The following is a 24,895-nucleotide window of genomic DNA, read 5'->3' on the forward strand; positions in this document are numbered from 1 at the left end:
GATGAGCTGGCGTGCCCTAAATGAATGTGTATACCAAGCAGCGACAGTATGAACTAAACTGCAGCCTAAATGGGTGACTTGCATGAAACACTTCTCCCATGACTACATTTTGCTACATTGGGGTGAAAGCAAAAGATTTGTTTTACATGTTGTTTTGCTTATTGTACATTCAGTAAATGGGTTGAAAAACATCATTTTATGGTCATGAATTACAGTTTTGGAGTAATGTTATTGCTTTTTCTTTTGTTGTTGAATTAGGTGGAAATTGGTAGGCGATTAATAAGGAACTTTATCACAGCTTAATTTTTAATTGTTTGGCAAATATGTAGTAGTAACTTTTACTGTTAAACTAAGTTGTGGATGGTATTATATAGAACATGTGTAAAATGATACGATGTATTGTAGAAAAGCATTAGCATCATATCTATGTTATTTTAATGTTCTAATGTGTGCTTATTAGATGTTTTATTAGTATTAGTCCTTTTAATTGGGTTTTACTTTGCTGTTTTCAAGTTTACCTCATTTATTGTATTTATATCTGGTAATTTTTTCCTACATAAGCACAAAACTGTGGAACACACTACCAAAAGCCTTGAAAACGACATACGACCACCCAAACTTCCGGAAATCACTAAAAACCAACCAAAAGGCATACCCTACCGATCCAACTGAAATGCCTAATCTCTGCAACACAACCAAACTAAAGCACGTAATGGACATAACACAACTCTTCCGTTCTCCGATTCCCTAATGTGGCTATGCCACATGAACTTGATCTTACCACAACATCACCCTGTATTTGTTCACACCGGAGCCTGCAAAGGACTCTCCGGTACTATGTAAGTAAGCCACATTGAGCCTACAAATAGGTGGGAAAATGTTGGATACAAATGTAACAAATAAATAAATAAAATAATTTTAACTTGTTATGCTGTTAACAAAATTGTAAAGTTTTATGTTAAACTGTAACTGCACTACACCGCTTTGGGTGAATCTCTTCATAAAGGTGTTTAATAAATCCCAATAACTAAAATAAACAAACAATCCCACATGTTCTGGAATAGGGGGAAGCTACATAATGGAATTGATTATTAGCGCCAATTGGCTTGTTTTTCAATTAAATTGCGCAGGCAAACTGGGTGCATGCTCAAATTTGCACGCATAATTTTAAGCTAGACTGTCATTGAAATGCTTTGATGCTTCACTTATATATACTATCAACTAACACATTTGCTTATTTCCGATCTGACGAAGAAGGGCAACCTTCAAAAGCTAATCAAGAAATGTATTATGTCCAATAAAAAAGGTATCTTATTTTCTTTTCCATGTTTTATTTTGTTTGATTTCTATTGATAATCTTTAAGAGTGGACTAACACGGCTACCACACCTCTCTACTTAAGCACCATATATAAAATTAGGGTGTTACCCTTCAATTAGAGGCTGACAATTTCAATTTCGGCATAAAAAATGACCCATAATTCGGGTTCAGGTTTCCCCAAAAAATGCCTGTGCATTTTCAACTGAAACTGTAGCCCTTCCCTCCACTACCACAAGCCAGCTTCCCCCACCCCCTTGACAGAAAGCACATCACTCCCTCCCCATGGGCCACCCACCACTCCTCCTCCCTCACCTCTCGGGCCTACCTTGTAAAGGCCCTGGTGGTGTAGAGGTGTTTTCAGGGCAGGAGGATCCCAAGTTTCCCCTGCCCCCTTCTGCTGCTCTAAAAAAGTGGCGGCTAAGACTGCCGCAGGAGGTCATGGCTGCCATTTTGGAATTGGGAATGGCGTGAGCAGGAGTTGCTGCTCAGGCCATTCCCAATTTCAAAATGGCAGCCACGAACTCCTGTGGACAGGAGCAATTCGGTTTGTTCCTGCACCAAAGACTCCATTAGACCACCAGGTCCTTTACAAGGTAGGCCTAGGAAGGGTCTACCACTGGGGGGGAGGGGGGGGGGATGCAGAGAGGAGGGCGGAGTGGTGGCCAGCCCAGGAGGGTGGGGAATTTGTTTTTTGTCAGGGTGGTGGGGGGAGGCTTGCCTGCTGCAGTGGCAGCAGCAGGGCCACAGTTCCAGTTTTGGTTCCAGTTCCTGCTGAAACCGAGCTGCGGATTTGGTTTTGGTCGGCCTTTACCCCTAATTCCATAAACTTGGGTACACAATTTTGCAACTAGCGCATAAAACTAACCACGTAAGTTATAGAATAGCTCCTAACTTATATGCTTAGTGGATGCTAATTGGCTTTAACTGCCAATAATGACCCTTAAGAGGCAATAACTAATGCCAATTTGCAGTTCTGCATGCAAATGCACTTAGGCACTATTCCATAAACTCTCAAGTACTGACTTACGCTAGCATTCTATAATGGCTTCATTGTCCCAACTTTGCTGCTATAAAATACTTGTTCGCATGCATGAACTGAGCATTTGCGAGGAGTGTCGACGTCAGCTGCTAGAAAGCATGCTGCCAACTTCTTCACATCACGGGAGGTTTGGGCTGTGGAGCTCTTTGGCATCCCCATCAGCAAAGATAAACGTTTTTAATGGGGGTGGGGGAGTCAGGGAGAGAGCAGAAAGGAATGGGTGGGCCTCAGTCTCCCTCCAATAAAATAGGCTGCTGGCTACGCCCCTGCTTTGCATGTGACTGATGGTGTGGCAGTAGCGGGGAAGCCTAAAACTGTTTGTCCCAGGCCCGGCTTTGTCTCTCGGCAGCCCTGCCCTTTCTTCAATCTACCCCTTAGTGCTGGCTACTAAACATATAAATATGTTTGAATATCGAACCTACTATGAACACATCACACCATTCCTGCAAAAGCCATGCTGGCTATTTGTACTCCAAAGGGCAAATTTAAAATGCTATCTCCGATTTTCAAGGCCCTTAGAAGAAATGGACCAGAGTACTTCAAGGTCTTTACACCCACAAGCAAGTCATTGGAGCAGAGCTTAACCTAACATAAGATACCACTACTGCCAGAAGCAAGTGAAAGCTTTCTCTTCTCATAAGCCCTTAACTGAGCGAGGAATCTCACAAGATGGCCAGACACCTTGATTGAGATCAGCTGCATATATCACAGCAAGTCTACGGGATACACTTTTACTGATATTGATTGTACAAACTTGTACATGGAGTTTATTTTGAAGTTAAGTCACCCACTTTTATCTGTCCTTAACTCCATTATTATACCCTATCTTATTTGTCTATACGTTCTTCGTCCACTTGTCTATTAAGAAATTTTCCTTTGTATTGTGTTGACATAAGTATTATGCCTTTGTTACATGAATGTTACTGTATCAATTTACTATGATTTAATACGCCTGTTTCCAAGTTTATCTTGTTATTCTAATTGTGTACTTTGCTGACATTTGAGCATTGTCACAACTCTACATTTCCTGTGCTCAGTTAATTTGCAGAACACTGCTTTGGGAAATGTCTTTAAAAAGGACAGTAAATCTTAATGAATAAATGAAATCAATACCAGATTGGAATAAGGCAACCAATATATACAGTAATCCTTGACAAAGAACATCCCTGGTTAATGAATTTAATACCTCTAAATTAAGTTCACCTCGGGCTACTCTCCAAGCTACTGATCCAGATGTCCTTCCACCAAGTTCTCCAGGTTTAGGTGTTTTGGGGGAGATGAATTCAACTAGTTCTACAATTAATCTGCTTTGAAGTTCATTCTTTCGGGATTCTGGTATAGACTGTTGTCTCTGTAACAAACGATAGAAAAAACAACAAAAACCTTACAGATTAATTTTGTCTCCTCTACAAATCCTCATTTTTTTAATTCAATTTTGATTCCTACTGATAAGCTGTCTTTGCACTGTCAATTTTTTGTCTTTAGGGTATGGATGGTAAGGTATTTATATTAATAGTACACTACTGCAGTCAAGTAATTCAAAGGAAAGTGAAAAATAGCCACTTTACAGAGAAAGCAAAGAAGATAAGATAGCCCTTCACAAATCCAAGAAGAAACAAAAGAGTGAGGGAAGCCTGGTGACAGTAGCCAACAGCCAGTTGGTGTAGTGAAACAGTATTTTACTGAGTAAAGACTTGTAAAATCCCAGTTAAATGTCCATAGTCAGATTCCAAATAACCTACGATGACCATGTTTTATCTATCTATATTTATTGTAGTATCATATTGATATTTCTTTAAACAAGAATAAAATCAGCCCATGATAATATTTTATTTCAATGTACAAAAGAGTCCCGATTAACTGACCTTCGGTTATCTGCCCACTCTGCCACCCAAAAGTACCTCTTCCTCCAGCCACCCACCCCAAACACGAAATGCCTCCCTGATCTCAGATCCTGCCTCCTTCCACCTCGCTGATCTCAGACCCTCCCCCCCAGCCCTCTTGAGGTCCACCTTTACAAGCCCTGGTGGCCCAGTGGTGAGCTCAGAGCAGATGCATTCCCCCTCACTCCTGCCCATACAGGCTCCATTTTGAAAATGGTTGAACTAATGGTTGAACTCTGAGTTTTTGAGTATGGCTGTCGGGTGGATGCAGTAAGTCTAGGATTATCTGACTTTTCAGTCCTGATTAAGTCAGATAATTGAGACTCTACTGTAATTAATTTAATATGCATTTTGTACCACTTTTACCAGTTATTTGGTTTGAGATAAATATAATAAGCTTACAAAATAAGTTTTCAGTAAGTCATTCCTTCAGTACTCTGAGCCCATCTTAAATCAACTAGCTATGTTGCTTTCTTCAACCTTGTTCCTTATATCTGGATTTCCTTTCAGTCTGCGCCTCTTCACTCTCTCCCTGGCCTTCATGTCATAGCAGCAGCACTGTTCAGCTTTCGCCCCTCCAGCGAAGCCATGGGTGGGAAAGAGCCCATTCACTTTAGGCTCAGGCGGCAGGCCCACCCAAAAGCTGCAGGATATGGGTATAAAGGTCTCTCCCTTCCTCCTCCCTCTCCTGGTGCAATATCTCTCTGTCCACTCCTCTCTGCCCCCTCCCATCAGGCATCTCTGCATCAGACCGCCATGCTCTATTATCTCCCCCAGCCCCTCTTCCCCACCTCCCCTCTATTCCACCCCCCCCCCCCCAAATGTCAGCGGTGAAAAGCAGCACAGTAGTCTGCTTTGTGCTCATGCGCTTTGCAAGGTTCTGCCGGTCCCAGTCCTGCCTCCTCTACAGCGGGAAGTATATATCAGAGGGGGGCGGAACTAGGACTGGCAGAGCGTTGGGAGCAAGGCTCCGCGGGCAGCTATGCTGCTTTTCACCACCGACGTTTGTGGCTTCTTGAGAATCAAAGGTTTGAGAGGAGCTTGGACCGGGGAAAAGAGAGGCTGGGGACATAATAGAACTTGGTGGTCTGACTCAGAGTTTTGGTGTGAATTGACTCATTGATAAAATACTTTTTCCCCCCTCTGCTGATTACACAGTAGCATCACTGGACTAATTATTTATCAGTTTAGGGATAATGTGATAAAGAAAGAGGAAAAACAGTATATGTTGTCATTCAGATGGAGCAATGAAGCTCTTGGCTAGAGCAAATATTTAAACTAAGTGCAGATACACTGCTGCTATTTCCAAGATTCATGGATCAGTTGAGCTAATCCAGCATTACTGAGATCAGCACAACCAGACTACATGTTATGAAGAGGCTTGCTCACTTTGCTGGTATTGTGTGGGCAGTTAGAATGAAATATGGTGGTAGGTCTGTACCAAGGGAGGGAATGTCTTAACCATTTGCAGACAGGACAGAGACGGGTAGAAGCTGGACCATGGGGGGAGATGTTGGATTGGGGACTGAGAGGCCAGAGAGAAAAGAAGACTGCAGAAGAGAGAGGGGGCTAACAGGCAGCTAGTGGGAATGGGAGAAGGGTGGGATTGATAGGTGGTGCAGCAGGAGGTTGAGTTCAGAAAAGGGAAGTGATTTTGGGAGAACAGCCTGATGATGGGCCTGGGTGATGGGGGCTAGGAGCTGACACAGCACCTGCAACTGAGAGAATAGGTCAGATGCAGGTAAGTGGCAGTGAACGAAGGAGGCTGATGCAGGGGATATAAAAAGGTAGAGTAGAACAGTAACTAGGGGCCCAGTGAAGCAGGGGCATATGTAGTGGAAGATGAACATGGAGGAGCAGAAGAGTGGATGCTGGGGGCAGGGAGGAGGACAGGTAGGGTAGATTAATATAGGAGAAGAGCCATGTGCAGAGGAAGGGGGGTATAGGGAAAGAGGTAGAGAATAGATGCTAGGAATGTAAGAGAACAAGAGGAAGAAAGCTGTGGAGATGGTAAGAGCAAAAGGAAGGGGAAAGGTTTTTGAAGGAAGTGGGGAGGATGAAAATGGGGGGGGTGGGGGATGAGAAACTGGGTAAAGTTGTAAGATATAAGAAAGGATCCAGAAGTGTAGAGGGAATGAGTGACAAGGATGGAACTGCAGTTGAAGAGGCTAGCGAGAAGATGAAAACGGGGGAATATAAAATGGCTGAAAGATGGGAATAGGAGGTTGAAGAAAGGAATGAGAGACACAGGTCAAAATGGGAAGACTACAGAGGTAAGCATAGGAAGCGGAGGGAGAATAAGGACTGGAAAGGGGAGACAAATAAAATCTAGTTATAGGAATATAAAAAAGGAAGCTAAGAGAAATGGAGCAAAAAAAAAGATAAAACATAAGTATCAATGTCAGAGTTAGATGTAAGGGATAGGGACACTAAAGTCAGATGGTGATCATGGGGGAGGATAATGGACAGGAGATCCTGGAAAGAGGGTTAGGAAAGAGACACTGGGGCCAAAGCGAATGGGGAAAATGTTCAGACAACAAAGATAGAAAAATATTTTGTTTTGAATTTATTAATTGGAAGTAAAATATGATTCCTCAACAAACCAAATAAAACAGCAAAAACTGGTCTACAGAAAAATATCTCGGATATCTTGGTCCATCAGCAAGGTGAAGGTATTTTTGATGCAGTTTGCACTAAACTGCAAGTTCCAAGACTGACTGCAGGTGAGTTGACTGTCTTGGTTGATTATATTTCTGTAATGAAACCTGTTGCTCAATCTTTGAGCACCCTGCAATCAGAAAAAAAGATGTTCATGGCCTACTTGCTGCAATCCATTACCAGGCTCTGTCAGACACTCACAGGCAAGAAGAAAGCATCAACAACAATAACTTGCAAGCCTCTTCTGACTGCCCTCATAAATGCAATTGATCAATGATTTTCTGATCTATCTGATGACTCAGAAGCAATTGCAGCAACAATCCTGCATCTCAAGTTTTGCACATTCTCTGGCAACAAATTCCAGAGTCAGTGACTCTTAATGTGGAACCTTGCATGACTTAGCTATAATTCAGGTTCCTCTTTCCCACATGCATCACTTTGAACTTGCTCACATTAAACGTCATTTGTCATTTAGATGCCCAGTCTCATAAGGTCCTCTTGTAAGGTACAGTAAGATTCAGTAACAGGTTGGATGCAGTTTTACCACTATTCTTGTGGGAATACTTTGCCTTGCTGGGTATCAAACTTGGCTCCCAAGTACTCCTGAGTCAGAGTCAAATTGTTCTTGAACAAGTTGACCACCCATCCTAAATCCTGCAGCGACTGTACTACTTGGGCCATAGATTAATTGCTTTCCTTGTAAGATTGAGCTCTTACAAGCCAGTCTTCCAGATAGGAATGAAGTAAAATTCCCTCTTTGCATAAAGCTGCTGTGACAACCACCACAACCTTCATGAATTTTCTGGGCGCTGTTGCCAGACAAAACAGAGGACAGCAAAACTGGAAATGCTATCTTAGTATTGCGAACCTGAGAAATTGTTGATATGTCTCTCTGATAGGAATATGCAGGTAAGCCTCCATAAGATCTAGAGAGGTTAAAAAATCCCCTTGCTGTACAGCTACGATTACTGACCTTAAGGTTACCATTTGAAAACTTGGAACCCTGAGAAAGCTGTTGACCAATTTAAGATCTAGGATTGGCCAAAAATTCCTTCTTTCCTTGTTACTATAAAGTAAACTGAATAGCAACCACTGCCCTTTCCTTTAGCAGTAATGGAATCACTGCTTTTAGCTGAATCAGTATTAGAAGGGTCTACCTGATAACAACCACCTTCTGTCTAGATTGGAATCTCCATATAAGAGAGGCCTCCGAAAAAGGGAAAGCAAACTCCATTATATAACCATCATGAATAACTTCTACCACCCATGCATCTGATCTGGGCCTACCTCAAGTAAAACAGCTTGAGATGCCCCCCTACTGCTAACACTGGAGGACAGGTTCACAAACCTTCACTGAGACCTTTTGGAGGCACCTATGGAGGCTCCAGTAAAGTCTTATCCACTTCTACAACCACCTCAAAAGGACTGATCTCTAAAAAGGACATGAGAACACTGAGTACTACTCACTCTATGAGAACTAAATCTCCTAAAACCTCTGAAACAACCTCTGCTAAACCCCTAGCTGAGGACCTAGAACCATCTTCTGGTAATCTAGGCACTTTACTCTCCAAGAGACTCTTGACAAACTTCTCCAACTCAGCTCCAAACAAGAAATCCCCCTCCTCCCCTTGAAGGGTAAATTGCTGAGATGCTTTTCAGAGTAAAACATCACACCAATTTCTAAGCCACAAACCACGATGAGCTGACACCAAAAGCACCATATTCTTAGTTGAAGTTCTAACCAAATCATTTAAGATATCTACCAAGTAAGCTGTTCCCATATCCAAGTGCCCAGAAATAGATGACAAAGACTGTATACACACCTCCACTAGTTGCTCATATCTAATATATGTATGAGCAACATAATTTCCACAAACTGCTGCCTGTAACGCCAAGGACAAAACCTCAAAGGCTTGCATCAACAAAGACTCTGTCCTATGTTCCTGAGGATCTTTAAAGTCCGCATCCCTTCTATCAGGATAGTAGACTTTTTAGCCACCACCAAAACTATGGCATATATCTTAAGTAAGTTAAACCTGTCATTATATTAGGGGAAGCACTTTGATTAAATTACCTTATATGAAAGCATGGGAGCGTGATTTGAATTGTGAAATGAGTGTGAAGGAATGGGAAAGGGTATGCCTAGAGGTGAAAAAGGCATCTGTATGTGTACTAATAAAGGAAAATGCCTACAAAGGTTTAAGCAGATGGTACTACACACCGGATAGGTTAAAACGAATGTATGCTACTGCTTCAGACCGTTGTTGGCGATGTGAAGATCTAGGTAGTTTTTTACATGTGTGGTGGTCTTGTACTCTTGTACGCTCTTTTTGGGAAGAAATAATTATGTGCTTGACCTCTATTTTGGATACACAGGTTCCTGCAGAACCGAAGTGGTGTTTGTTAGGGTGGGGAAATAAAAGGGGCAAGAAATGGCAGAAGCGGCTGAAAAGACTATGTTTGTCAGCCGCAAAGCTGGAAATAGCAGCCCACTGGAAACAGAGAGTGGGCCCTACGATCTCGGAGTGGAAAACGAGGCTCCGAAATATAGTGGGACTTGAGCAACTGACTGACAGAAGGAGGGGTAGATTCGACCCTGGTGCGGAGGAGTGGACACACTTAGAACGTTTATGGACCACTGCTACTAATGCTCAGAGTATTCAGCCTTAAAGAGAAGGAGGGGGGGAGGGAGGGGAGAAAATTCTTTATGTTTTCAATTGGTTATATTGCAGTTCACTCTATTTGTATCCATTGCACAGCAGTTAGCTGATTATGTGTATGTTATTAGGAACGATGTGACTAAATAAAAATATTTTTCAAATAAAAAAAAAAACAACCTGTCATTATCTGGAGACAAAACTGGATATAACTTAAGACATGGACTTCTTGACACAAAACATGGCCTCTGGAGTTTCCTATTCTGCAGATATTATATCATCAACAGTTCTGTGCATAGGAAAAGGCTTAACAGATATCCTAATATCAATCAAAGAGGATCATCTGAAGCCACACTTTCATCTGAGTGGTTCACTAAAATCTTAAGTGTTGCTAATACTTTGGAAATTAAGGAGGTCAATTCATCTCTGCAAAAAAGTCGCAAAAACCTCCTCTGAGTTATGAGATTGTTCTGGTACCTCAAAATCAGGGTTAGCATCCTTCAGAGCAGCAATAGTCCTCCTGATACTGTAACACATCCAGTCTAGGACGTACAGAAGAAACTTCAGCAGCCCCCACAGGCAAAAGAGATTTCAAAAGCTCTCCTGCTGCAACCTCTCTCCTCATACAAAAGCTTTATCCTATATAATAATTCTCACCTCCAACGTTCTGAGGCTGCCTGGGACCGTGGTTTCCGGTGGAGGTGGTAAGCTTCATGGAGTAGATCAGTGACGTCACGCGACCCAGGCAGGGGGAGGAGTAACAGCCAGGGGGAGCAGTTGGCAGCAGCAAACAGCGACCCACACATGGGGAGGAGTAGCAACCAGGGGGAGGAGCACAGCACAGGAATCGCAGCACACTGGCTGCCAACCTCCCGAAGCAGACGTGCCCTCAAAAAAACGCTGCTGCCCTCCCTCTCCAAGTCCAGATTCGGACTGTCAGAGAGGACGAAGAGGGAGGGCGGCGAGACGGCGAGCAAGCACCTCCAGCGACTGTCCAGTGGGTGAGGGCTCAGGGCGGGGGTCGGGGTCCAGTAGTGGCCAGTCGGAGGAGGGGTGGAGGGGAAACAGCTGCTGGTTCCATTCCAGCGCCGCCGTCATCACCGTTCAATCAAAACAAAGCCAGCAAACCTATCACAAGCTGCAGGATGTAATACAAAGCATTGGAACTGAACAAAGCAAGTCTATGGTAAGCAAAGAAGCCCACTGGTTAATCTCTCATTCCACTCCCCTATGCAGCCGTCATTCGTATACACAAAAAAAAACCCGAAACCTAGGAGCTGCTGCTGTTTCTTATTGACGTTCTTTCAGCTGTTTCCACTGGATACACAGTGCCTTAAAAGGTGCAGCAGGACAAAAGGAGGGGGGAGACACACAAACCCTGCAACTGGGAGTGAGGGGGGAAGGGAACCCTGCAACTGGGAAAAAGGGAGGGGAGAGGGGACCCTGGAAATGGGAAAAAAGGAAGAAGGGAGGGAGGGGCACCCTGCAACAGGGAAAAAGGGGAAGGGGGGACTCTGCAACTTGGAGGAAGGAAGGGAGGCAAGGACTGGGGGGGAGGGGGACCCCTGCAAATGGGAGACAGACCGGGGGGGGGGGGGGGACAACCCTGGAAATGCGACAAAGGGGGGACCCTGGCACATACTCTCATTCTCACACACACACTCGCACCCAGTCTCACTCTCTCTCTGTCACACACACACACACTCGCACATTCACTCTCTCTCACACAGTCACTCACACAAACTCTCTCAAACATACACACTCCGAGGAAAACCTTGCTAGCGCCCGTTTCCTTAAAAACAGAAATGGGCCTTTTTTTTACTAGTGTATTCATAAAACAAACTCAGGAGAAAACTACTGTTCAACTTCAGAATTCTTGGCTGTATTTACTTTGCCAACCTCAAAGAAGCTGCATCCAAGGGTAGGAGCACAGGTGGATCAATTGGGCAGAAATTACCAGGATCACATCAAAAAATGCCAGTGGTTCCTGCCGTACAACACACTAGGAAAATTCCCCAGATGATACTGAGCTGCTAGTGGAAACATCGCACAGAAAAAGCACTAAAGTTCCCTACCAGCTGAAATCAGCTTCTCCACTCTCTTCTCATACTCTTGACAGCCAATGCAGTGTCAACTTGCTGGAGTTCTCTGCAATCTGCACAGCACTTAAAACTGCCATATTAGATATTTCAAAGTGCTGGGGGAAAAAACCAGAGCAGATCAGGGTTGCCAGGTGGAAAATTTTTTTCCAGCCCACTGGAGCCCAAAAAACAGCCCAAAAACCGCCCAAACACAAACCCCGCCCCTGACACCCCCACCCCCGCGTCATCACCCCCGCCCCCGCCGTCATAAACCCCGCCCCCGCCGTCACCGGCCCCGCCTCCCACGTCACCGGCCCCGCCTCCCCGTCATCGGCCCCGCCTCTTACGTCATCGGCCCCGCCTCCCCGTCATCGGCCCCGCCTCCCACGTCATCGGCCCCGCCTCCCACGTCACTAACCCCGCCCAAAACGTCATTAACCCCACCCAAAAACGTCACTAACCCCGCCCCCCCGCGGCCGAAAAAACCGCCCGAAGCACAAAAACCAGCCCAAAAAACCGCAACCCGCCGCGGGCAAAAATTTCCCGCGGCGGGTCGCGGAAAACCGCCCAATTGGGCGGTAAAACCGCCCACCTGGCAACACTGGAGCAGATGCTACACGGTGGGGGTGGGGCAGTACAATGGACCAACACAAGCAAACAAACAAAAAAGCCCACCTCTTTCCCAGCACAAAAAAAAAAAGAAATTACAGAGCAGACAGAAGCAAACCACATACTAGCTGAAAGTTTTTTTGAGTATTTCTTCTCTGTTGCAGAAATATTAGCTCAAGCACTCAAGGTTCCCTTTTTGTGAGGAAGGGACCGAGGTACACAACAGCTACCCCTTAAATGTCAAGAAAATGAAGTGCTTGGAGGGGGGGGGGGGGGGGCTGAACCTAGGTCCCCCAGGTGTAACACCCTAAAGCTCCTAGAACAGCTAAGCTCCTCAAACCTGAGCCTCACTCGATAGCTTCTGTCTCTTATCAAACCCAGAAAAACCTAAACATACAACTTTCCTACCATACTTGAGAAGAGGCTGCACCAGTTATCTGACCTACCATCTGCCGGAGACAGAAATACTGACTGGAAAAGGGGCTGCACACAGTTTTTAACTGATTAGATTGTAAGCTCTGTCGAGCAGGGATGGTCTCTTCATGTTCAAGTGTATAACGCTGTGTACGTCTAATAGCGCTATAGAAATGATAAGTAGTAGTAGTAGTATGACATCATAGTTCAGTACTTCTCAGTCTCCACCTGCTGGCAGAGAGCGTAACCTAAGCTTTTTGAGTGGCCTGGGAACAATAAGGAATAATAAAATTTGTATTGGTTATATACAGAACACACACAAAAAAAATTACCATCTTATTTAGAGTATTGATGGTTTCTCGTAGCCATGCTTCTCTGACTTCTGTTCTTCTAGACAGCATTTCTTCATGTTTACAGGAGTATCTCCAGCTGACATCTGTTACCTTATATAGAAGTCAAAACAACAAGTCAGAAAATGCATGCCACTAACAACATTTCAGCCTTCCTCAGATACAAAGCAAATTTTACTCAAATATTTTAGAGACCAATTGAGAAACTGAATTGTACATGCAGGAATCGGGATTCTAATAAAATGTATTCGGCAATAAGGATTCTTTGCAGGTTGAGAAGGCTTTTAATGAACCTACAGAAGCACTATCCAAATATGCATGAGCTTCTAAGACCAAACAAACCTGTACTTTGGGTGACAGACATGAGGCAACCACAGAAAGACCCTATTTTGTTTCAGAAACTCATATATACACAGTCAACCTGGGATTTATTTATTTATATTTCAGGCTCAAGACAGCTTATAATAAAATACATAGAAACAATACAATCCACATACTAAAAACAGACCTCAATTAAGAAACATCTTTTAAAAACATGCCTCTTTTAAAACTGATGTGAACCACTTATTAAGGACTATGAGGGGCATTTTTGATATGACGTCTAACTCTGATTTTGGATGTTTGATGAAAAACGTCCGAAAATCTAGTAGCGAACACGGTCATTTCTAAACCAGAAAAACATCCAGCTTTTTGTTTAAAAAATGGCCATTTGCTAAATGTTTTTGTGCTCAGTGTGTCTGTTAGGGCCATTTTTGGAAAAATAAAAAGGGAAAAGGTCATGAAGCCATTGGAATGTATGGGAGGGGGGCAGCATTCTTAGTAGACTGGCCATATAGACATCCTAGCAGAACAGGGAGGCACCCTTGGGGGCACAGCAGTGGACTTCACATAAAAGGTCCCAGGTACAGTACACATCTCACTGTTACCCCTATATATTGTATGGGGAGCCTCCAAAACCCACCAAAAAACCTACCTAGTGGTTAGGGTGGTGGGTCTGGTCCTGGGGAACTGAGTTCGATTCCCACTTCAGGCACGGGCAGCTCCTTGTGACTCTGGGCAAGTCACTTAACCCTCCATTGCCCCAGGTACAAATAAGTACCTTTATATGTAAGCCGCATTGAGCCTGCCATGAGTGGGAAAGCACAGGGTACAAATGTAACAAAACAAAAAAACAAAACAAACAAAAAAAACCCTCCTAAATGACAGTTTAACAGCATTAATCTATGAAGTATAACATTGTGTTACTTATTTCAAGTATTTTTTTGCTGCTAGTTTGAAATTGTTATGCTTAGTGGCTTACAAAGGTTAAGCATACAAAATAAAAATACTTTACACATAAGTACTTGAGCTTTCAGGCGCTCACAGGTCTCCTCCATATAAAAGAGTCAGTAAAAACGTTAACATCTTTCTTGTTAGTCCTTTAAAAGTGTCAGAACCTATAAAGATGTCAGGCTTCTGATCCCTGTACATTTTCTCTTCGTTGTCTTACCAAATTCTGGTCATACCTCATCCTTGGAGAATGCTAAGATGTAGGACAACTTCTTTCCCCATCCAATCTCATACAGAAGTGGTTTGTCACATACATTCTCGCAAGGATCACAATGAAGCCATCTCTTCTGAGCTGAAGAATATACCTCTGTCCAGACATGATCTGCAGTACAGGAGAGAGAACCACTGAATTGCATCTAAAACTCTGTATGTTCTTTTGATATGGCAGTTTCTTTCTGAATCTTTAGGCTTCCAGCTTAACTACTTCTGGCCTCTGTTGTGCTGCAGTGTCACAAACTTTCATTTATAACTATCTGCAGATTTTTCCCATTTTTGTATACCTATATCACTTAGCTCAGAACCCTGTAATCATGGGTACTAACTACATCAGTCTAGTAGGTGTCACTGTAGCATCCTTAGCACAGGTTAAAACTGAAATACCTGTGGAGTCCCAGATAAATCTTGCGTCAAAGCCCAGAGCTCTGCAGCACAGTGTAAAGCAATTAGCCCACTCTCCACAGCGCCCTCTTCTAGTTTCCAGAAGTTTCTCTGGATCATTATACCTACAAGAATAAAAAAATATGTGATGTTTATTGTGTAACTGGTAGAGCTTATTTAGACATCAAAATGTTTACGTTTTACTGCCATACACAATTACTTCATTTTCCCTCTGAGCAATTGTCAGCTGAGGCATGCTCATTTAAAGCCCAGAGCTCCTGCATTTGATCTTCTGGATGATGCAGGATTCTTAGCTGGATTTCAATACTGCGGCATATACATTTACAGATCACCCAATCTTTACCAGCACAATCCAAACCATAAGTGAAATTTAGCATCAATTTTAGAGTAGGCCACTTGAAGAGGGACAATGGGAAGTGTAGGGGTATTTCCCTGTATGTCTCACCTTGCTGGTCTTGGCCTGCATAATCCTATGACATAAAGATGGTGTCTGCAACTTATGAACTGTACAGAGGTGATGTAGCTAATTCAGCTTTCTGGAAAATCACTAACAAGTCATGTAACAGCCAAGGATATGCTGTGGGCAAACCAGCCCCCCTTTATCTCCCTGAGAAGCTGTAAGGGAGTGAGACATGGCTAGCAGGCCGGGTGAGAAACAGAAAATGCATACTACAATGTAACAACTTGAAGGTCAAGAAATAAACCCTTCTTGCCATGCAGTGAGCTGGAGGAAGCAGTTGGAGTTCCTGCAATCACCGGACCAAGAGGTACTGGGAAGAGCGGGAACAAGAAAGAAGTTAGTGGGAATCCTTGGAAGAAGGTGGAGGTGGAAAGAAGACTAGTGAGACCTAATAAGGTCCACCAACTGATGAACTGTGTATCTGGAGAAAAGTACCGTGTGGTTCAGCTACCTGCAAGGAGTGACCTGTGCCCTCCCTGTCTGCTGCAGAGTACCGGTCCTAGCTCTGACTAAGGCTCGCTGCAATCTCAGCTTGAGTATGTGAAGTATCCTGTGCCCATTCCCGGAAGACGGCCACGGAGGTCAGCCTGGCGAGAGACACGGTGATTTATTTCCTATTAGTCTGGGTTAGTGATTGGTAATTACCTGAGCAAAGTCTGGGTATAGTCATACCGTGATCAGGAGATAAGCTGCTAATAACCGTACTACCTCGTAACATAGTGTAACCTGACCAATCAGTTGTGTAATTTTATCTGGTAACCAGTAAGAATTAGAGTGTGTAGTGTGACAATATATGTGACAATATAGTTATAATTTTACCAGCCAGTATTTTTGTATTCAGATAAGCTTTGCCAGAGTTTCTATTTTGTATACCTTTTCATATATCTATCTATAATAAACGCTAATATATTTCAGCCTGCTTTCTCAGTTTCAGTTCTTTCTCGCGGAAGTAATTGGCTAGGTTCCAAGGTTCCCCCCCCTAGACCGAGTACAGAATAATTTGCTTGCAGATAGTTCTGCTTGGGGAACTTGGGTCACAGATAATTTATTACCTGTGATAAACGATCCTACAGAAGCAAGACAATGAGGAATAAAAGAATAAAGAAGAAAGCACACAAACGGGCATTTTCGAAAGGTCGTCCAAGTATGAATTAGGGCATCCTTACGAAGTCGGCCAAAATCAGGTAGGTATAATTGAAAAAAATAGTATGGACGTCCTTAGACATTCCATTATTGTAGTGTGAAACGCCCAAATCAGGGACGCCCAAAGTATAGTAAAAAGGACGCCCATCTTCCAGAACTGCGAAAGGACGTCCCTAAAACATTCACTGTACTTGCCCATATCAATGCCCTTCGGTGGTTCTACAAGAAAGATGTCCTTATTACTATACTTTGGACTTCTTTGATGTACTTGGTTGTTCCACACGTAGTTGCGCACATCCAGGTACAGGAAATATAAGGCACATTCATAAGTGCAAAGTACAGTAAGGACGTGTTTCTTGCCGAATTGCTGACGGACGTCCATCTTACTAGGCCCGCTGAAGGACGGCAGGCCTGTAAGATGGATGTCCTTTGGCAGTTCTGTGAGAAACATTATCACTATGAATTTTTTTTATATTTCCCGTACCTGGATGTCCGCAACTACATGCACTGTATTTGCGGAACATGGAGCTATGGGAAATATAAGGAACATACATATTTTATTTTGTATATATGAAGAGGTTCGCACACTTGATAATGATCCATATAAGGAAGGTTCCGCACACGTGAACACGTACTCATCCTGATAAGATTCCGCATGTGTGACGGTGGTCCATTTATGTCATGGTCGTCCATGTGCGGACCCATTATATGTGCCAGGACGTCCACGTGCTGACCCGTCCATATATGGAACTGTGCATGTAAGGACGTCCATCACACATAGGCGTCCATATAAGGCGATGCACATTTTCCAACAGTTATTCCCTGACAAACATGTCTGTGCGCTGGGAGCCTAATTTCAGCCTCGCAGAAAATTGTTGTCTGATTGAGCTGTGCCTAAGGCACCGGCGGGTACTATTTATGCACCACCACCACCTGCCTCCCAGGACTGTCTCGATAAGAGCCTGGAGTCATATAAGAGACAGGTTACAAAGTGTTTGTTCGGCCCCGCCCCCCGGTCCTGGCCTATCAGGTCCCCCTCCTGTAACTACACATATAAGAGCTCCCTCAGCAATGTAAGCACTAACTGTAGTCTGCATTCAAGGGTAATCAGTAAGTGCACACCCACATTCATTAATAGAATCAATGTACTAGAAAGGAAAAATATTCTCATTTCCCAACAATACTGCACACAAACGGTACTCTCTGTCCTCATGTCCACCTCAATGGCATCACCTGTACCAATGTTATGTCCCCCCCCCCCCCCATCATCAGTGTTGTGTGTCTCTACAATGTGACTGCCAAATGATTTTATGTTGAGAAGGCAAGAAGGGCCACCCCCTGACTCCTGGTGTACAAACTTGTACCTTACAGACGTTTTGGCATCAGGAGGGACCTGGAGTCCCTGAGATGCTGGTTCCGGCGCATACGGCAGGACCACCCTGATATAATTAGGAGCGTGCGATGGCGCCTCAGGGCTCCATATAGTATTATAAACAGGGCACCCTGTAGTCCTTTGTAAATGTATTTATTTAATAATGCAAATTTCATGTTCAGTTTCCACATGGCTAATAGGCAAATAGTAAGTCATAACACCTCTATCCCAGATCAAGGCCTGAGGTTGCAGCTACCCTCCCATGAGTGTGCCTGTAACTTCCAACTAACCTCCTCTGAGATGAATTGAGATGACATGCCTCACTTCTGTATCCCCCTTTCTGGGGTGGATACTGTTTCATGGTATTCTTGCATGATGTCCTGCTCTTAATGGATGTCATAGCATGATTTGAAAGTAATGTAAAGAAACAGCCCCCTCTTCCCAAAATGGTCCTCCTACCATAGTCACAACTCAAAATGCTAACATTACTACTACTTGACATTTCTAAAGCGCTACTAGGGTTACGCAGCGCTGTACAATTTAACATAGAAGGACAGTCCCTGCTCATAGGAGCTTACAATCTAAAGGACAAATGTACAGTCAGTCAAATAGGGGCAGTCAAATTGGGGCAGTCTAGATTTCCTGAAAGGTATAAAGGTTAGGTGCTAAAACATGCTACCAACACATCTTATAGTGTACTCCTTTTTCAGACCAACTTCCAGGGTTCCCTGTCCCGTCATCTCATGCATGTCACACCCCATGTGTCTAGCCCAGGGCTCACCACTGACCCCACCTTTCCCCATTCTTGCCTCATGCCAGCCAGCTAGCTCCTGCACTATGCAAGCCATATTGAATGTGCTGATCTCAAGGACAATCCTTCTACATACACAGGGCGCCAGGTCTTTGGTGTGGGGCTATGTATATGAATGCTGAAAAACAAAAGTGGGTTATTTTGACCAACACACTTCCTCCCCTTTTGCTATGCAGGTGATGACAGCCAGTCAGAGGAAGAAGCTGGCCCTAGTGGCTACCAGCCCCAGCACACAGAGCAGCCAACCAGTGGGCCTGCACAAGAAAGCACCACAGGACCCAGCAGCATCAGCGCCGGCTCTCCCTCCACCACCCGCAGCCGAGGCTCTCTCTCCACCACCACCAGCCTTTGCCGATGGTGACACTGAAGAAGAAGATGCAGAAGGGGGGGCACCTCCTCAGCAGAGGCCATCCAGCCAGAGAAGGCAGCTACTGCACCTCGCCACACAATTGCTGGGCCAGAATGTGCACATGGAAGACTACCAGTGCCAGAAATTGGAGCTGCAACGGGAAGTGCTCCAGGTGCAACAGGAAGCGGTACAGGCCCAACGTGAAGTGGTACAGCAGCTTCAACAGCTGAAACACAGCATCGAGGGCCTACGCCGTGACCTGAAAGCACCTAGTACAGCCCTGATGCAGCAACAAGTGGTGTCTACTTCCACCACTGCACAACAACCACCCGCTAAGAAGAGGAGCTTGAGATCCTCAGCCTCCCCAGCCACTGGTCCAGCAGCCACCACACCAGTTCCCCTTCTGGGTCCTGTGCCCAGGTTGCAGGGCAAGCCACAGACCGCAAGGTGGCCGGACTTCCACAGGGGAGCAGGCTGCCTTGTGGACACAGAGGAGGACAGTGGGAGCTCATTAGAGGACTCTCAACAGAGTTCCCCTGCAGCACCAGCTGCAAAGGAACACGGTGGGAGGGGTAGGAGGGGACGGGGCCAGGGGAGGGGGCGAGGGCTGGAGGGAGGGGAATATGCACAGAGCGGGTGATGGTGGTAGGAGGGGTGGTGGTGGTGGTGGTGTGTAAATACTATGTCATAGAAATAAATGTCAACTTACTCTCACACAAAACTTGTCTCAATCAGTCTTTGCCTGGCTCTGACCCCCAGCTGGTGTGCACTCTGCTCTGCTCTGTGGGTGGGAGGTGGAGGGGGCTCCTCATCCTGTTCATCTGGGGCCTGCTGCTGTGGTGGGTGTGACTCTTCTGGGAGGGCCTGTCCTCTGCGCATTGCCAAATTATGTAGCATGCAGCAGGCCAGGAATATCTTTGCCACTTTTTGGGGACTGTACAGGAGCTCCCCTCCAGAATGGTCCAGACATCGGAACCTGTTCTTAAGTTGTCTGAAGGTGCGCTCGATGATGCCATGGGTGGTCCGATGTCTACTGTTGTAGTTCTCTTCTGACCCTGTTTGTGGGTGCACTATGGGGGTCATGAGCCAACTTCGCTGTGTGTAGCCTCTGTCACCTTTGGGGAGAAGCAGGATGAGAAAAATGAGTGTGTATTGTTTGGAGTGGGTACCTTGTGAAGGTGGGGGGGGGGGGGGGGGGAATAGTGAGTTGTGGAGGGCTGCCCGGTGAAGGAGGTATAGTTTGGGCAAATCCATGCTGCACTTACCTAGGAGCCATCTGCCGGTAATCTCCCCTCGGTCAAACCTGTGGAAGATTCCCGAGTGCTGCAATATATAGGCGTCATGGGTGGAACCTGGGTATCGGGCACACACACGTCTAGAATCTCCCTCTGGGCGTAATACACAACTTGCATATTGAGTGAGTGGAATGCTTTCCTGTTCCTATAAGTGGCCTCTCATGCCCAGGGGGGTCTGAGTGTCACATGTGTGCAGTCAATGGCACCTATGACTGAGGGGAAGCGAGCTAGAGCATAGAAGTCAGCCATTTTGTTCTGAAGACCTGGGGGGTGGAGGGGAAGGTGATGTACTCAGAGGTGTGGGTAAGGAAGGCATCAAGGAACTGGGTGAGGCAGAAATGGAAGCCTGGGTGAGACCCGTGTTCACAGATAGGACAGACTGGAAACTCCCAGTGGCCAGAAAAGGGAGAGAAGCAGTGATCTTTAGGTGCACAGGGACAGGGTTGTTCCTATGGGTCCTGGGCTGCAGGAGGGGTTTGAGCTGGTCACAAAGGTGCCGAATGGCAGCTCTATCAAAGTGGTGAGATACTGTAGGTCAGTGAGGTCTAGGAAACTGCTACGGGGCCTGAAAACTCTGGGGCGTGAGTACGTCCTGCGGTGCCTCCCCTCTTCCTCCAACATGTAAGCCACCTGTGCATTTAGTGCCTCCATTTCCCCACACTACAGGTGCAATGCAGTGACACCAGTGCTCACCTCTACCTACCAACTTGGTGAAACACAGCAGCAACAAACAGAAGCTGACACTCACTCTCCCTCCACCGACAAACAATGCGGTCACACACAGCAGAGCCACACTGCAAGCACTCTCTGACCCATTACAAACTCTCCTGACACATCCTCTAGCCACTCACTCTACAAGCAGCAAACGACAGTCTTCACAAACAGGCTGCAGCAGTACACAGGACAAAGAGACAAACAGAGACTACAAACAGGTAAGGGAATGAAATATGAACTTGGGGACAGTGAATGGAGAGGGATAGGGAGAGGGGATGGGGGAGACAGAGGAAGGAGTAGTGCTGTCTGGGTTTGGGGCTAGAAGGGGTAGGGAAAGCTGATAAGGTAAAACACAAATGAGGCACGTGAGGGTGAAAACGTTCCGACTACGGCACACAGACAAAGGTAACAGGTAATCAACAAATTTTCAGCTTTCTCTCCGAACAACGATTCAGCTTTCTCTCCCAACAACGCTCTCGCCACTCTCCAACTGCACAAAATCGCTAATGGGTCTAAAGACGACTTCCCCCTTACCCTGGCCGCTTTTATTTCAGGTCTAACTAAGGACACCCATGTCCCCACCCATGCGAAACCATCTCGCTAGCCATTATACGCTGGGGGCACCCATCTCGTAATGCCGCCCATAACACGTCCCCTGTGGGGACGACCATAGATGGGCGTCCTCGTGCAGAAGACGTCCTTACGGCCCTGTTTCGATTATTGGATTTGGACGACTTTCTATCACAGGGACGCCCATGTGCCTTTTGTGTCACTTTTTGGACGCCCTTCTCTTTCGAAAATGAGCCTGATAGAGACAAAGAAGGACAAGAAGAGAAGATATGAAAACCATTATTGTATATATTCTAATCTGAACCAGGAGCTTAACCGTTAAGCACACTAGACGACTGAATAGAGTAACAGCTTCAGGGAAGCAACAAAGAGCAGCTGCAGCCAAAGCAAAACAACACGTCCTGATAGCCACACAAACTCAAAACAACCATCAACATATACTTTTATCTGCAGGAAAGATGAATAATTTTCAAATGACTGAAAAAGTACAAAGGTGTGAAGACTTTTGCAAGCAACGCTATACTTCAAGTTGGGATTTTTTGCTAGACGTAGGACTGAAACCTCATTAGTAGCCTTGGTTAAGAATCTTCAAGAGTTTGGATTCAGGGAAAGACTCTGCAATATTTCTATTATATTTCTTAACCATCTTTTATTCCATCAACCATAACATTCTGATTGATAACTGCTGGTCTTCAGTATCAAAGCAAGGTAAAAACAAAGGTAAAATCTTAAACCAAAGAATTTAAGTGTAACCCAGATTAGGTTTCGGTGCCCTGGAAACTGACTTTTGGTATTTCTTTGGGATCAGTTTGTCTCCCCCTACTTTGATGTTGAGCCTGTTATTTTCAAAGGTCCTAGAGGGAACGATGTGAAGGGGGTGGAGGAGAAGGTTGGCAAAATTTAAAAAAAAATGAAAATAAGCTGTGTGTGGTGAGGCAGAAGAGTCACGGAGCTGCTCCGTGATTGACTCTGCTAAATATTTTGTTATAAATTGATGAACAGTTGATCAGTTTGGAAATTCTTTTTTGAACAGCTTGGAGTGGAGGAGTGGCCTAGTGGAGTGCAGGAGTGGCCTAGTGGTTAGGGTGGTGGACTTTGGTCCTGAGGAACTGAGTTCAATTCCCACTTCAGGCACAGGCAGCTCCTTGTGACTCTGGGCAAGTCACTTAACCCTCCATTGCCCCATGTAAGCCGCATTGAGCCTGCCATGAGTGGGAAAGCGCGGGGTACAAATGTAACAAAAATAAAATAATGCACACATATGTTTGATTGTGGGGTAGATGGTACAGTGATTATTAAAGCTGAGCTTAATCCTTGGATCTACTCTGCAAGATTTTTTCTTGACCCATGATTACTTTTTGACCAATCACATTACAAACTGGCTATTACTTAAAAGCGCCTAAATATTGTTGATTCTGGTTGTTATCAGATCTTTTCCTCCCCAATTTTGAAAAACGATTGTTTGAATAAAAATTATTCTTGAACAATTACTCACCGTCCTGAAATATTACTTTATGGTCCTGTATTTCCACACTTTACGTTATTATTTGACATACCATTGTTTTGTTTAGATTACTCTATTTGTAAATGGTATTTTGATCCTTTTTTTCCCGTTGCTTACATTTAAGGCATGATTACTAGTCTGCAACTACAGTAGATATTAACTAGAATGTGCGTAAATTATAGAACACTATAATTTACACATATTTGCTCAATACCCTCCATGTGCATATACTTTTCTTATAGACAGTATTCTATAAGATGACATTTATGCATGTAAATGACTAGAATATCACTGCCATTCACGCATGTTCCTACTGCCTAAAACTAGGTAGCTCCTTACAGTATTACCCCCTAAATGACTAAATTTTGAAATGCTCCATTTGTAGGAGTTAAAAAGAAACAGGTAGGCTGCTGAGAAAAAAAATTGAATGGTTTATATTTTGGCATAAAATACTCAAAACATGATTAGGTCCTAATCTAAACCTAGATAAAAGATAAATAACTCAGAGTAAAAGGATATATTTGATTACTTTGTGATGGGCAAGAGCTATCAGCTCCCTAAGACAGGTGCAGAAGTAAAAAAAAACAATTATTCCCTGAAGAGTGCCAGCAGGTAAAAGGGAGTAAAACTGGCTTTATGTGAAGGATATACCTTTACAAGGAGGGAATGCTTGGAACCCTTGGTAGAAGGAAAGCTCCTGGTATTTTCCCTTTAAAGGCCTCTAAAGCAGAAAGCCATGGACAGAATATAGGTAGTAGAGGAGGTGGAGAAGCATAACAGTCTTCAGCTCTCTCCCATTCTTCTCCATTCATAGCAGATTGAGGATCTTCCCCAGTACACTAACAACCAGGGGAGGGCTGTGGCCTCCCTTGGACAGAGCTCATAGATGTTACAGCCCAGAACAAAACGAGGGCAGTAGAAGGGCTAAGAGTGGAGTGGAGGAGTGGAAACATTAAACATAACATCTTATTGAAACACAGAGATTGTAAGTTTCTACATATTTCTTTAATCAGACCTTAATTATAATTGTTAATTACTCTATTAATTTGAGCTAAATAAAAGCCATATTTTAAATTCCCAAAGTTGTATTCACTGAGCATCTCTCACTCATATAAAGCATAGCATTAAGAGCGTATTCAAGTAATGCCTAATGAGGTATAAACAGATGGCCTAGTGGTTAGAGTGGTGGACTTTGGACCTGGGGAACTGGGTTCGATTCCCACTGCAGGCACAGGCAGCTCCTTGTGACTCTGGGCAAGTCACTTAACCCTCCACTGCCCCAGGTATAAATAAGTACCTGTATATAATATGTAAGCCGCATTGAACCTGCTATGAGTGGGAAAGTGCGGGGTACAAATGTAATAAAAAATAAAATAAGACTACATTTCCCATGATCCTATAAGGCTTGGGGAGAACCATGAGGAAAGCCGAGGACTCATTATTCCCAATTAGCAACCTGGTCTTCTAAGAGTAGGCAGCACATCAAGAGGGTCTTTTACAAACCTCAGTATCTGATTCAATTCTGGGTTGTATTGTAACACAGACCAATGTTTACAAAGAAGTCTTTTAATATTTATTTATTCATGACATTTATACCCCACATTAGCCCGAAAAAGACTCAAGTTCAAATTGTAATAAGGAGTTACTGTCAGTCTTCTTCTGATATACTGTTGTAGTAAATTGACCATTCTGATAATTTATTCTAAGGTTTAAAAATTAC

General features: G+C 44.4%; 1 protein-coding gene across 1 annotated transcript in view; it reads right to left on the bottom strand.

The window, feature by feature from the left end:
- NGLY1 (N-glycanase 1) overlaps window positions 1-24,895 on the bottom strand; it is an 80,580-nt gene that overhangs the window by 30,599 nt on the left and 25,086 nt on the right. Inside the window, exons 6-9 of the mRNA XM_030205704.1 lie at window positions 14,940-15,061; window positions 14,516-14,661; window positions 12,993-13,103; window positions 3,545-3,709 (exon numbers count right to left, since the gene is read on the bottom strand). Coding sequence (XP_030061564.1) covers window positions 3,545-3,709; window positions 12,993-13,103; window positions 14,516-14,661; window positions 14,940-15,061 — 544 coding nt within the window. The remainder of the gene's footprint in view (window positions 1-3,544; window positions 3,710-12,992; window positions 13,104-14,515; window positions 14,662-14,939; window positions 15,062-24,895) is intronic.

This window comes from Microcaecilia unicolor, chromosome 1, assembly GCF_901765095.1.
Source record: "Microcaecilia unicolor chromosome 1, aMicUni1.1, whole genome shotgun sequence".
In the NCBI taxonomy this organism is placed as follows: Eukaryota; Metazoa; Chordata; class Amphibia; order Gymnophiona; family Siphonopidae; genus Microcaecilia; species Microcaecilia unicolor.